Below are 14,489 nucleotides of genomic sequence, written 5' to 3' on the forward strand. Positions count from 1 at the left end.
CTAAAGCCCATTTATAAATTAAGATCCCTGGCAGTGTCAGCAAGTTGTTACAACACTACTTCTCTACCCCACTTGGATGTAAGGGTTCCCCCTTCCAGGTTAAACCATTGTGATTCACAGGTGAAAAGGACTAAGAGCTAACTGTTTTAATGGGGATGGTGATGACAGTCACACCAATGTGGGGGAAGCAATTAACACCATGTGTTGAGGTATCTTCTGTGCTCTCACAGAAGATTCCTCATTTCTCTGTGGCCTAGAGAAAAGCACTGTGATAAACTCAACCATTCCTTCTACAAGGCACGTCAAACACCTTTTAGCAGATGGATGCTTTCCACCTGTTTCCAATTCTGGTCTGGAAACAGATACTTGAAGATAAAATGCTTTCAGTCCTATTACTCTGAGCTATCTGATTCCTTTTTATTCTGTGTTTCATAGTCTGAATGTACCCTTTCTGGGTGTGTTTTCATCATGTCTAAGATATTCTGAGAAACATTAAATATTTTTCTTCATAGCAAAACCAGTGGAAGATGTGGTTTATCACAGGTTTGAATGGTAAAACTCTGCTTGGTCCCAGGTCTTCTGGGCTAAGCACTTGGCAGTGCATTGAAAACCAGACTGAAAAGTACAAGAGCCGCATGCACTCCAGTATCCCCTAAATAAATACTGCTGATAGCTGAGTTATTCCAAATCGGGTGGAAATGAAAAATAAAGCAAGACTGGGCTCGTGTTTCTGTGGTCAGATGCCTGTCAGGATTCTGCAAGTTGATTAAGGTTTTGAGAAATGATAAGGGAGAACTTAGACTTCCTTTTAGCAAGGGTTACCTTACGTCATCTCTGATTCCACGATGGGCAGGCAATATTTGCAATGCATTGTTCCTTCTCACTGATTTTTCTCAATTTTAGCTGACTAGAAGTCCCAGTCCACCTGAAAGTGGAACCTGCCTGTTATTCACAGCCTCCTATGGGTGCACAGAGTATCATTACAGTCTTCTCTTAGTGTATCTCAATGCTGACAAAATTAAGACACCTCTTAAGGCTCATCTGGCAATTCAACCTCACTGCCCATTCACACCTTGTTTTCTTCTCTGAAACTAACTTCAATGGATAATGTGGTCCTCCAGCTGAACTCAAGTTCAGGTCCGAAAAAGTAATATATAGAGTATGTGAAATTTTTAGCATAGACAGTTGTCCTGAGCTTCAGAAGAACTTTCATGTTTCTTGGTTGAGGCATCAGGCAGCCATCTGACCTTTGGTTGCTACTAAAGTGTAACTGACAGATATTGTCAACTTAAATGAAAATTCTTAGGCATTTCATTATCAGTCTTCTGAAACACCAAGCACAGTCACCTTTCTGAATTTCTTAGAGCAAGTCTGAAGATTTGGCTTAAGGGATAGCAGAAGTTCAACAAAAGCAATTATCTAAATTGTGATTTTGAGAACTCTGTCCAAATTCAAGCTGAAATATCAATTAGTGATGGAATTTTAATGTTGCCTCTGGCTGGATCTGTGATATAGCAGTGATTGTCGAGTCATTTCCTTAGTAATTTCCTTCCAAAGACTAGTCCATTTCCTGAACTTCATGGGCATATAAAGAGATTTGTCAACAACAAAGTCACAAACAATGCTGTTTGCAAGGCATGCTCTTGTCAAAGGCTGCGTTTTGTGAAGAAATTATTTCAGGAAACACGATATCTATGTTAGGAATGCATTCCTATTGCTACACAGCTACAACTGAGTTGCATCACTGACACAGTGATTTTACCAGATTCATTCTCAGAGAACACAATGGCAAAAACTTTTAAGTTCACCTACCTTGAAAAATCTCCTTTTGCCTCCTGTAAAATGAGGAAGAAAAATTAAAAGTAGATCATTAAAATAGAAAAAAAATAATTAAGAAAACGGCTGTTCAAGATTTTCCATTTGCAAAATTCATTTAGCAGCAATTTCCTGTTGTAATTGATTCCTCATGTATTTTTTGGAACCAGTATCTAATGTCAAGTGCCATGATACATGCAGTGAGCTGGGCAGATTAACAAACAAAAGGTTTGCCTAATACAGAGCCAGATGATTCCTCATTCTGCTAGTGGATACCCAAGAAGCTGCAGGAAATAATGCTAGTAAATGAGTAATTTTTTGGGTCAGTGTGGATGCTATATTACTAGAAGATCTCTGAAGTCTCAGTGACTTTGCAGCCTCTGAGACTGCAACTCCCCTGAGTCTTTTTACAAGTATTCTGGTTATTTTCTAGTAACCGGACTTTCCAAAAGCTAGCTCACTGTCAGCTTTCAAGGGGATGCAAGACACAGGTTTCTCTAACTCCTTGCTGGGTGTCTGCGAGAGTATTTAGCTCCCTTACTTATATGTCTAGATATTTCTATTTATTAGCATCACAGTCTGGTATTAAAGGGCTTGGTAATGTTCCACTCCAGTAATTAGATTAGTACCTGAATCTTAACCGCATATCTGGTGAACCCTCAAAATCTGGTGAGTCCCCTCCTCAATAGATGTAGTATTCATTTTGCATTTTCCACAGGCAATATGCATTTCATATGATGCATGCTAAAGCACCTCATTTGCCATCAGCTACACAGAAGGCACAGTGCAAGAATGTAATTTGTGCAGTGAGGGAGTTTCCACTGCCTAGAGGACTGGGTTTTGCATTCACATCTCTTGTCTTTACATCTGTCCATCCACCCGCAAAACCCGTCAGCCCATGTCTAGTATGTTTCAGTCCTGAGGCTGGGGTAAACTTTGGAGCTTTGGTGGTACTTTAATTTGTTTTGGTAACACAACAATTTGAAATAAGGCTGCAGACTAAATTACTTGAGTCCTGACAGTCCTATACTATATTTCCCATTTCCCTCTGAGTGAACTGAAGGGCAGACAAGCTCTCCTCTGGTTCAGAAGGAGTCCTTGAGCATATCATGATTATAGTTCAACACACAGCAAAACCCAAAGGGTATGCCCTGGCCTGCACAGGGATGAGCATACTGAATTGAAAAAATAATTTTGTAGCGTAGATTCTCCATACTTCAGTTCTTTGACCTAAATGCTGCAGTGAGAAATAGAACAAAATGCAGTATGGTCCCTCTTGTTTTGCTTGGATCCTGTCATAAACATGCTTTGTAGTAATTTCTGGTTACAGACAGCAGGGGTGTGGCTTGTTTTGACTGTTTTCATTAAGTTACACATCAAACTACTACAGGAATACACGTAACATCCTGTGTTTGTGATGAGAAACAATCACAGCAACAAGGGTTACAGTGGCAGATCTGGATCTGGTTGTACAATTACTAAGTGCTCAAGTTATTCATCAGGATGAACAGACAATAGATTCATAACCCTATTGGTGCTTCTCACAATGAGTCTGTTGTTTGATGTGTATTCACCCAACAGCCAATATGCAATTTCTATAATGTGCTTTTAATTGAGTCCCCCATCCTGACTCTTTCACTCCATTTTTGTTACATAAAATGATTTTAATGAAGATTCAAATCCCTACGCATTAATTGCTTCTTTAACATGGAAAGTGCTATAGAAGTGCAATGCATTGTTATTTATTAGTGCAGTCTGATGAGATGGCTTGCCTGCTCACATGGCTTCTCATAGCTTCATGGCTGATGGGAGAAAAAATTTAGACTACACTGTATGAAAGGATCACCTGACAATTATCTCTGATTTGCTCTCACAGTCATGCTCCTAAAAAGAGATGTTTCACAAAAAACACCTCCACTACCCTGAAAAGATTCCTTTTTGGGAAACAGAGATTAACCAAAAGCTGCTGGCAATTTGCTTTCTGAGCCTTTCCCTCTTCCTGAAGAGCAGGACTTTCAAAGTCAATTTTTTTCTGGAGCAGTTTTTTGGAAGTCTTTAAGCCATTCTGCCCATGCTGGAGAATACAGACAGTTGCATATGTAGAAGCTTCTGGAGATCATCAGAGGGCCAAGCACCATGGGGAAAACAAATGCAAGTCAAGTCACTGGAGAAGAACCCATTACATATGGATTTCACCTAGGAAATGGCATTCATCACATAGATTTTTCTCTGGCTTTACATCATATCCCAGGGTCTTGGATACCTGTGTCAGTGCAAACATAGTATACATTTATGTATGCAAAACGTTGGGCAGTGGAATCTGCTCCATGTGTAGAGAGGTCTGGTTTAAGAGCCTTCTGTACCTATTTTGCAGTGATATAAATGATGAAAACTGTGTAAAGACATCTTTCTCCTGCAATTGGAGGAACCCTTACACTTCCATACAGCCATTTTGGATTTGGCAAATCAAAAGACTTAATGCAACAGGAGGAAGCATGAAATGAGAGAAGGCGGGTGCTTACCTGCAAGATGTATGCAGCCAGTTCAAACACCACTTCACTGTCAACCTCAATGAGTTCCTTGAAAGGTGAAGAAGAAAAGAAAAAGAGAGTTGAGTCTGAGCTTCTGTAAGGATGTGCATCTCCTCCTGGCTACTGCATGGTGAAGCATGCAGTGCCAGTTTTCTCCCCTGGCTAGGCTTCAAAGCATTCCCTGTGCTCTAGAGACCAACGTGAGGGAGAACCTGCCCACTCAGATGTGGAGAAAGCCAAATATTCAGCGTAATGGCTTGGTAAATAAGCATAACTGGATGTGGCATGAAGGGGTTCCTGGGGAGGAGAGAGGAGAAGGCAGGTGGAAGGGGGAGGATCAAGGTAATTTTTATTTTCTTGTGTGATGTAGTGAAAGGTAGTCTGGCAAATAAATTTTTTCTCCCCCAAATGTCACCCATGCTTCAGGGGAACACAGCCTTGTCCTTGGCTTACAGAAGCAAGTAAATGAGAAAATTTGTCTTCACTGACGTTGTGTCAAAGCCCCCGCAGAACTCCTCTGGCACTTGCCCAGGGTAAACTCACAGTAAAAAGAGCCATATTCCCTCTTGCAGGAAGGGAGCTCTGGTTTCAGCTCCTTCATCCCCATGAGCACTGGGACTGGGGGTGCTTTGAGACTGAGCTGTGACAGCAAATCTTTTAGTAGATCTTCACTGCTCCATTCTATAGCATCCAGCTCCTGATGAAAGCAGTCTTGCAGGGTCAGGTGAAATTGTGAGCATTTTGCTTGGACACCATGGTCACATGAAGGACACTGATGCCAGTTCTGCATCCCACACATTCAGACAAAGCCATGCCTGAACCCCTTGGTTCTGTGACTACTATCTCAGGCACAGCAGAAGGACCCCAAGACGATCTGATGGCACCATCAAAGATGCTTGGGATGGGAGGCACGAGCATTATTCTTGTGGCCAAGTGTGCTCTCCCTGAGTCTCTGGTCCCTGCTTTTGGGAAGACAGTGGGCTTTTACTGTGATACTGTTTAAGCCTCTATTCTGCAGCTAGAACTCCTATATTGTCTCTTACATATGTGGCCATGTAAACTGGGTCACTCTTCAGCTCACTCCTGTGGTGGCTTTTCTGTTGTACTTATTTAAGCTGCTGGTTTTAATATTTTAATTCATCTGGCAAGAAATGAGTGATCTAAATATAGATCACTGCTGTGATCCATGCTCCAGCCAAGTCATGGCCACACCTCATTTACAAGCCACAGTTGCTGCGTTGGCTTGTCTCTGGCAAAATCAAAAACAAAGGGAACACAACAGAGGATAAGATCCAGGTGTCCTTGGCTTTCACCAGTGCCAGCTTTTTAAAATAAGCACATCCTTCACAACAACTCCTTGGGGAGTGAAGACCAGCTCTGCTATGGGCAATAAACACACCTTCCCCTGTTCAGCTAAACTGCCTGATTCACGCAGGCACCTGCATCAACGATGTGTGTGTGCCAAGGGAAGTGGCTGGTGCAAGATGTCAATTCAGCTGCAGGCAGGGCCAGGCTGGGGCAGTCAGGCATATCCTATAGCAAGGGGCAATGTGGAGTAGAACCAGAGCGCCTGGTCTTTCTCCCATCTTGAAGTACCAGGCATCGCACGGACAAACCAGCCTCTGCAACCACATGTCGATATTACGGCAAGTCTATACTAGTAGGTGAAGTGGGCCAGAGCCCGTTCTCTGGCCCTAAGGGTACATGGCACAGTATAGCTCATGACTAAACACTCTTCCTCCCTCCCCCGGTCCCAGATGGGGTTACCTCAGCTGTATTGCCTCTTGGGAACAGGTGCTCATCCCTGAACAGTGCCCAAGCAAATGCCTGGGACAGGGCTAGTTGGCACAGGCCAAAACCCGTGCCAGAACGTGCTAGTAATTAAACAGCCTGACTGATGGAGGGACAGTGCCTGATGACAAGCCCTGTCTTGTTTGGTAGTACAAATGTGGCTTGGCCTTTCTGGGCAACAGTGGCTTGCTGGTCCTGTGCAAGGGTTTGGGTGTGTGGGTGGGTGAGGAGGAGCGGTGGGCATAGCCAGAGGAGTACAGCACCCAATGCAGAGCCAGCTGGCAACCCAGTGGACCAGCAGCCCCAAAATAAACAGGCTTCAGTTTTATTCTTTCCCAACTTGAGTAGCCCTGTGCATAGGGACATCTGAGGGTGTGTGTCTGGAGAATCAACAGGGGAAGGTCTGAGTTACTAGCATAGTGTTATGAACTACACTTGTACCATAACCAGCATGGTCTTTCTGGGCTGCAGGGGAGCCTGGGGTGAAGATATCCATGGAAAGTCCAGCGAGGAAACTTTTGGTGCAGCAAGGAAGTTTTCAAGGTTTGGGAGCATGCAACATCACCTGCTAGCTGCAGGGATGACAAGCACTGGCTGTGCTTAGACACTGAATCCCCCTTTCTACACCTAGAGGAATCCTCCAGGCATGCTGGCTGGGTGCTCGTCTTGCATTTTAGCAAAGACTTTGCACCCAACTTTCAAATTCAGCGCCTTTTTTAATAGCACAGCACAGCTTATTGTGGCTGGAAGTCAGATGGGGAAGGACCCGCATGGGAGACTGGGAAACCAGCAGGGCTATTTTTGGATAGAGATGACAGTCAGCTTGAATGTGCAAAGTAATGGTTTCAGGAGAGGTCAGACTAAAATAGACCAACCTAGATCTGCAGGCACATTTCTTCTTTTTTTTTTTTTCCCCTCTTCTTCTTATTAAGCTTTCTCCAAAAAAAGAACAACAGTGTAAGCTTTTCCTGGCAATACTTCAAAAAGGAACTTTCCCCAGGAACCAAAATGTGATGCTCACTGAGCTTGTTGCTGGAGAGGGCTGACTAAGCACATCTAATTGCAGCCTTGCCAGAGAGCAAAGCTCTGCACAACTCACCTCGGCAGCCCTGCCTCTTTCCTGGGCACTGGAAAAAAGGCATTTTCTGGCTTCTACCTTGCATTTTAGGAGATGCAAAGTCAGTCCCTGCATTTTAGGCCATGCAGATGTCAGGAAGTGAGGCTTCAGATTCCGTGTACGCTAGTTGGCTTAGCAGGTCACAAACCTGCTGAGGGTTGCGGGATGGCAGTACAATCACTCCCTGACTACAGCCGTCTTTTCCTACCACTTCCTCCCTGGCAGATGGAGGTGAGTCACCGGGAATGGCCTCTGCCAGCACAGAGGGAGGTAGGAGGGATCCTCCCAGGGAATCCCAGCTGCTGAAAAACCTCTCCCAGCCCCACACATCGAGATGCCCATCCAGCCTACCTGGCTGAGTCCGCACGCAGCCAGCCTCCACCTCAGCGGGTTCTGGGCCTGCCTAATTTTCTGGACCCTTCCCTTTCACTTGTACAGTTGGTTTGTGGCATTGGAGGGATCAGCTTCGCAGCTCTGCCACGGGCACTCCAGCGGGGAGTGGAGGCCATGCCAGGACGCCCTTATCAATGGCACACAGAGTGCCTTGCAAGGGGCAGCTCTGCATTAGACTGCTGCTGTTTTCAATAGTCTACCAGGCAGGGCTATTTCTGGTACAATAACCACTTCCCCATGCATGGCTTGTTCCTGTACAAGGTGATCTTCAGTACATACCCACAGACACCCTTACGCTCACTCACGCACATACACCCACATATTCACTCCTCTTGTCCCACAGACTCAGTCACACTGTCACAAACACGAAGGCGTATGCATCCTTAACACGCACTTTCACACTCGCGCAAACTCTCACAGTTACAGCCCCACATGCATGCAGTCACACACCCCTCACACACTCAGCCCCCCACACCTACCCCCACTCTCGCACTCACACAACCTCACGCAGTCTCACATCTCCCTTGCACACTCTCACCTCCCTTGCACACTCTCTCACGCCTCCCTTGCACACTCTCTCACCTCCCTTGCACGCCCTCTCACACCTCCCTTGCACACTCTCTCACCTCCCTTGCACGCCCTCTCACCTCCCTTGCACACTCTCTCACACACGTACAATCAATATCACAGCCTCACACCCCGCCCCCCCGCCGCCGCCCAGCCCAGAAGATGGCACCCGCGCCGCAGCCCGCGCGGCCACTGCCGCCCTCTTCGGGCGGGAACCCCTAACGACATCCACTCAGCCCAGAGCGGGCCTCAACAGCGGCGGTTTTTTAACACAAAACCAGACATTTCCTTCTAAATACAAGCCAGTTTATAATTTTAGCAGCTGCAGATTCCTTCCTGCTAACCACAGGAGTTACTTCCAGGGGTGTTTTACCTCAGAACCTGTCTCTGACAGGGAAGCTGGCCAGGGTAGAACCAGAGGAGTGAGGGAGGGTAGGAAGGAGAAGGTTATATCTCAAAGTCTGTGTGTGACCAATGTAAATTTTGGGTCAGGGGATGCAGACCCAGTGTCTCAGCCCACCCCGGTGCCACCCAGAGCTCCCTGAGTCCTTACCTTGTAGATGCAGGACTTGGCATTCAAGAAAAACAGCTCAATGGTGGCATTGTCCTTTAGATAGGAGATGCTTTCAATGTAGAACCTGAAAGGGAAAGCAAGAGAGGTGAGACACAAGGGGGAACTAGGTCAAAACATGAAAATGCTCTCATTACTTGAAAAGTGTGGTCATTGGAGTCATGATGACTATACAAAAAATGAAGTTTCTTTGCTTATGACAGACTGGGGTGATGAAAGAGTCTTGTGCGTGCTCCAAGACGTGATCAGTCACCAACACCCCAGCCATACCAAAGGAACTGGATCATCAAATGGATGGTTTTGTTGCTAAATAATCTTTTCGTTTTGTCTTTAAACTTCAAATAATCTTTTATTTCTTTTGCTTGTAAACTCCCCTTCATTCTCCATCACAGTTCAGTATTTCTTCTTCACTCCTTTACCTAACCTGCTCATTTCTGTGCTGTTGACCTGTGTCTTGTAAAATGTTCACTGACAGAAACCCACTTCTAGGTTCCTTCCCTGTCCACTTCAGCTCTGCATAAGGCAAATTTTATAAAGGCTTCTTTACATATTTTAGCAGCTAGTATGTAGCGGCTATGGTGCAGAGTAAGCAACCAGCAATAGTTAGGGACCTTACACAATTTACCGGTACCGTGAGTAGCGATGCTGGGGATGACTGGGAATGCCAATAATCTAATTTTTTTTTAAGCTGAGATGACTTCTCAGAACTCAGTAGAAAGCTGACCATCCCAAACCCTCAAGTATCTGAAAAACCCACTGCATACCCCAATATTTGCAATTATGTTGAAAGCCCATGATGTGTATGAATTAATTCAGTACTTTATGTCGTGCCTGCTTTGAAAGTTTGATCCTTTGGCAGTGAACTCCACGAGAGTTTTGCCACTGGCTTGAATCAACTACAGCCCTTAATTCTGCCTTGTGACCTTTTGGGGAAAAAAAGCTCAGGATGCTGTCAAAGTTAATGACTGGTTGTTACATATATGTTGTGCAGTCCTGTAGTAACAGAGAAAGCCTGGATAGGTTCAGTGAATGATTAAGGTGAATTTTGCATTTGCTTTGTGTTTTGAGTGAGGAAAACCCCCACATCTCTCTGCCCAGTTTGTTTTATAGTGATCTTTAAGTTGCAGTACAGCGGCAGCAATGTTCCTTCCATAAATTCCAGTACTATCGTGCATTGTCAGAGGCAATTAGAATAGGGAAGGTGACAGGGAAATGCTGTCTGCATCAGGAACTTAAAAAAATGAGATACCTTAGAAATCTGGGTTGAGATGCAGGTCCAGTTACAGAGAAACCTTACTCCCTGACCCTACTGTCTGGGAGAAGAGCTGAGAGACCTGCTGACACTCCTGGGGCTTTATACAAGCACTGGAGGGATTGTCCATGTTGAGCTATTTGCAGAATCGAGGGCCTTAAATGCAACCTTCTTAGGGGTAAAGGTCAAAGCTTTGTAGTGCTTCTAAGTGTTTTCTGAAGACTCTTCAAAACAGTTTATTTCCTGACAGATACAACCAACTACTTGCTTACTAAAGCAAGAGAAACATTTTGAGCTCTTCCTGTTGATCTGCTAAAGTGCTCCTGCTATTATCCCTTCTTCTCCCCCTCCAGAACTCTTCAAATGAGAAATAAAAATAAAACCCAAATACCCCCTCCCCTTTGAGTGTAGGGATCATGAAGTACAAAAATGAAACTTTTTCTTAATTTTTTTTTGTGGTTTCCACTGGGTTTCACCCCCTGTCCTTGAAACTGCCTTGAGTTTCTTTGGCAAATAAAAATATACTTGGCTTTAGAAATGCAAAAAAAAAAATAAAAAAAAAAAATGCTGCATTAAAAAAAACCAAACCCAAACCTTCTTACTAGATCTGCTCTCTGAGTGCAGCTGGCTTTCCATCTGCTGAATTCATGGAGAAAAATGATAATTTTACACATTCTGTGATTCTTGAAGAACCTCCTCTGCTTATCACCACCACCAGTGCTCTCCAAGTTGTGACAGTAGGATCTTTAATTCCAGGGTCAGAAGAAAACAGGAACATTTATTCCATTTTTGAATCCCGTTGAAGGTTAGCCAAAATGCTTTTTGTTTCATCGGATCAAATGAGACCATCCTCATCATCACTAGAGGGCAATATTGCATTTCTTAAGACTGCAAGGATCTTTCCCAAGGCTTTCCAGATAGACACATACACAGATAATTTTCTGTACAAAATTGAGTCTCAGACCACAGAGCACATACTTCATCTTCACAAAGAAAATCCAATTCTCAAGTGATCTCCAGAATGGAGACTATGCTGGGGAGCTACTGGATCTCACACACACACCCAGACAAATGCAAAACATGTGCATCAGGAAATTGGTGCTACTTAAAAGAAAACACATTTGCAGAGAGAACTCTCATGGGATTTTCTGTGTGGCAAGCTCAGAAAACCCAAACTGCAGCAGGCTCCCCTGAATTCACAGCCAGTGCTGCAACAACAGAAAGGAGAGGGAAAGACACGGTTTTTTGCACTGATCGTGAATCTCTGTCAGACCTCCTTCTGTTACCACCTTTTCCAAATACGGTGAAGAAAACTGCACTTTACAATGACCAATGTCAGTGACTAAGGAGGCAGGAAGAAGCATCCAGCTGCTAAGGCAATGAACCAAGCAAAAAATCTGGGTTAAATTCCTGACTTGGACACAGGTTTCCTTCATGACCTTCAGAAAATCATTTAGCTGCTTGGGGTTTAGTACTGTGTTTAGAAATTACTCTTCCCTCCTCTGCCCTCCTCTGTCTGTTTTGCCTGTTAAGCTTATAAGCCTTTTCTTATGGCATGTTTCAAGATCATCGGTTCTAAGGGGCAACTCAGATTTCTGTTGTGGACTCCCCTGAGAGCCACATTCCTCCGTGTGGTGTGAAGCTGATATATCCAGAAAATAATGGATGGGCTGGACAGAGAAACAGGCAGTACAATGTGTCTGACACCTTTGCTCTGCTAACTACATCTCTTGCAATACAGTCAACAAAGAGCTTTGCCTCAAGCAACTCCTACAAGAGGTTCCTTGATAGCCAGCAACTGTTGCTATGAGAAATTAGGTGCCTGCAAGAAGGGGGAACACCCCACAAGACTTTGTGAGTGTAAAAACCAAAGAAATATATTTTGAAAAAGTCTAAAAGATCAGCCAATGTTAATCTATTTCTGCATTCCCCATTCCTGCCCACCCCCCGTAACTTATAATTCATCAAGTACATTTTCTAAGCATTGATTAAATAGGCCAGTGAATATTATGCTGGGTAATGAACACAAAGTGCCTATCTTGACTGCTCCCTCTCAGCAGCAGGAAAATAACAATGAGTACTGCAGAATGTATCTTGGAAGACTTCAGAAGCTGCTGCATCTGAAATGTTTAAGGCTTTTTAGCTGTGAGGACATGTCTCATACTGATCAGATTGCTCTGTATTAAGCGTTGGTTAACTGACAACTTGCTCTGAGACAGCTTAAGCCCCTTCATGCCGTGATGAATGGCAATTCCCATCGTAACCAGCCAAGCACAGACATTTATACAGCAGTGCCTGTGAGAAGCAGCTGTGGAACCTCCTGATCCTTGGGTGATGGGAAACTAGCACTACTGAAATTTCTGCCTTACATTACAAACATGCCCACCTCCGACTTGTAACAGGGAGAAATGCCTGACTGGACCCTGGACTCAGAAATTTGATTACTGGTTCTTCAGGAGATGGAGAATCCCTGGCTGTTGCTGCCGACCTCATATATGAACCTAGTTGTGTATGTGCAGATGGGGAAATTTAGCAGTGTTGGGAAGGTGCTTGCTTGATCACTAATATTTTGTCACTTCAGTGGGGATAGGAGGTCTCAGGACTACCAGGGAAATAGCCTCCAAAAGCACCTGAGCTCGTGGTGTGCTTGTGTAGACAGTGAGAGCTGAAATGAGCAGCACTCCCAATTTCCACACACGAAAAGAAACTCTCAGATAAAAAATATTTAGCACTGCCTCTGACACACAGCCCTGGACATATCCTGTCAGCCTGAACTTGGCCATCTATCACCTAACAGAGACCAGGCTCTGAGCAGTTGTGTTCCTGAGTGTACAAATATACTGTTGTAGCTTTTGAAATCACAAGCCCACGTGTTTATTTACAAGCAGAACCTGCCAAACAGTAAAATATTTCACTGTGGTCTTCAACACAATGATATTTCAAAGCATGATCAGAGCAAATGGATGTCTTGTCTATTTCAGGGGTAGATCTGTCCTGGGGCACTGATATCATCCTACTTCTTGTGAAGTTTGATTCTGGTGGGAACCAGCTGGTCTGAAAAGCTTTTATCCAACAACAAAACCATTTTTTTCACCAAAAAGAAACACTCCAAAACTCCCATTCTGGTGCCATGGTGTTTTCTTCCAAGAAAATTAAAAGAAAACATTGAAAGGGCTTTGGAAGACCTCAAAAAAGTTTCAACATTTGGTTTCACTGAGGAACAGCATCTTCTTGAGGAATGTCCCTACCAGAAAAAACTGTAATTCAAACTGGAGCCTTGACTAGGACAAAGGGTTCCTCTGCCATCTGGAGGGCCCAGACCAGGCAAGGGCACAGCAAAGCATTCTCTTGTTACTGTCCTATCAAGCCTCACTCCTCAGAAGTCTTCAAAACTGAGGAAGGCAGTGGGGTGGCGACAGGGCATTTTTTTCCCATGAAAAAAGGAAAATAAAGCGTAGAACCAGATTTCATGGAAGAAATCAGAATGAAGCAAAAGGATTTTGGTTTTGATGTGCAGTCACCTTCCCCAGTGTTCCCTCCTGCCCTAGGTGGGAAATGCACTCAGACACAAGAGAATGGATTGAAATGGGCAGAGGTGTATCCCATGTCCTTCCCAGCTGGCTGACTCCATTCTGGTTAGGATGCAGGACAGAGTTATCAGCAGAGCTTGGTGGCTCTGTCAATGGACTGCCTCTTACTTCATTATTACAAAGCAATGGGTAAAGGAGAAGACCCCTTTTCTTCCTCATCCATCCTGGGGTCTGGCTTATTATCCCTCACCATGTCATTCAAAACCTCAGAGGATAATTTGAAAAATATGAGGCCATTTGCTAACTAGGAAAAGAAAAATCACATGCATCGGTATAATGGACTTAAATGCAGATGTCATTATGTCCAGTGTCTCATGCTAAATGAGTATTCTGAGCAGCTCAGGCTACAGAGCTCCTTTTATGTTCCAGCCCTGTTTGCTAATAGTCATGGGTGCGCACTTTTATGTGCTGACACTTAAAGCAGACAATGGTCATGCTAAATAATTGGCCTGTTAAGTAATCAGCCAGGAATGAAAATCAGCTGCACTAAAAAGCTCCATTTACCTCCCCTTCTGCATTCATTTTTATTCTGGTCCCCTGTCCTGTGCTCGGTGCTTGTGCCATGCTCAGCCCCCCCTCACCCAGCACCTGGGATTGGTATGTAGGGGACAGGACAGAGCAAGAGAGACCTATGTCAACTTTTACCTCATTGCAAGGAAGCCACAAAACTGGAGGTGAGTGTGATTCCAGGAATACAGGGAATTGCAGCTAACAACAACAAAAAAGCTGTGGATATCGTTTAACCTGAGCCTGTACTCTGTCTCTTTCCCCATCAGCTGCATTGTACTATGAAGCTGTTTGCACCTTTACTCACTGCCCATCCATTTTCCTCAGTGTCTGTAAGAGGTTGGCCCACTGAGCT

The 14,489-nt window shown here is 44.4% G+C and overlaps 1 protein-coding gene across 6 annotated transcripts in view; it reads right to left on the reverse strand.

Annotated features, from left to right (window-relative positions):
* The window catches only part of FRMD4A (FERM domain containing 4A), a 384,064-nt gene that overhangs the window by 71,501 nt on the left and 298,074 nt on the right, over positions 1-14,489 (reverse strand). For all 6 annotated transcript variants that reach the window (XM_049814079.1, XM_049814080.1, XM_049814081.1 and 3 more), the window contains 3 exons: positions 8,768-8,852; positions 4,338-4,394; positions 1,813-1,835 (listed from right to left, as the gene is read on the reverse strand). In XM_049814079.1, coding sequence (XP_049670036.1) covers positions 1,813-1,835; positions 4,338-4,394; positions 8,768-8,852 — 165 coding nt within the window. The remainder of the gene's footprint in view (positions 1-1,812; positions 1,836-4,337; positions 4,395-8,767; positions 8,853-14,489) is intronic.

This window comes from Accipiter gentilis, chromosome 11, assembly GCF_929443795.1.
Source record: "Accipiter gentilis chromosome 11, bAccGen1.1, whole genome shotgun sequence".
Lineage (NCBI taxonomy): Eukaryota > Metazoa > Chordata > Aves > Accipitriformes > Accipitridae > Astur > Astur gentilis.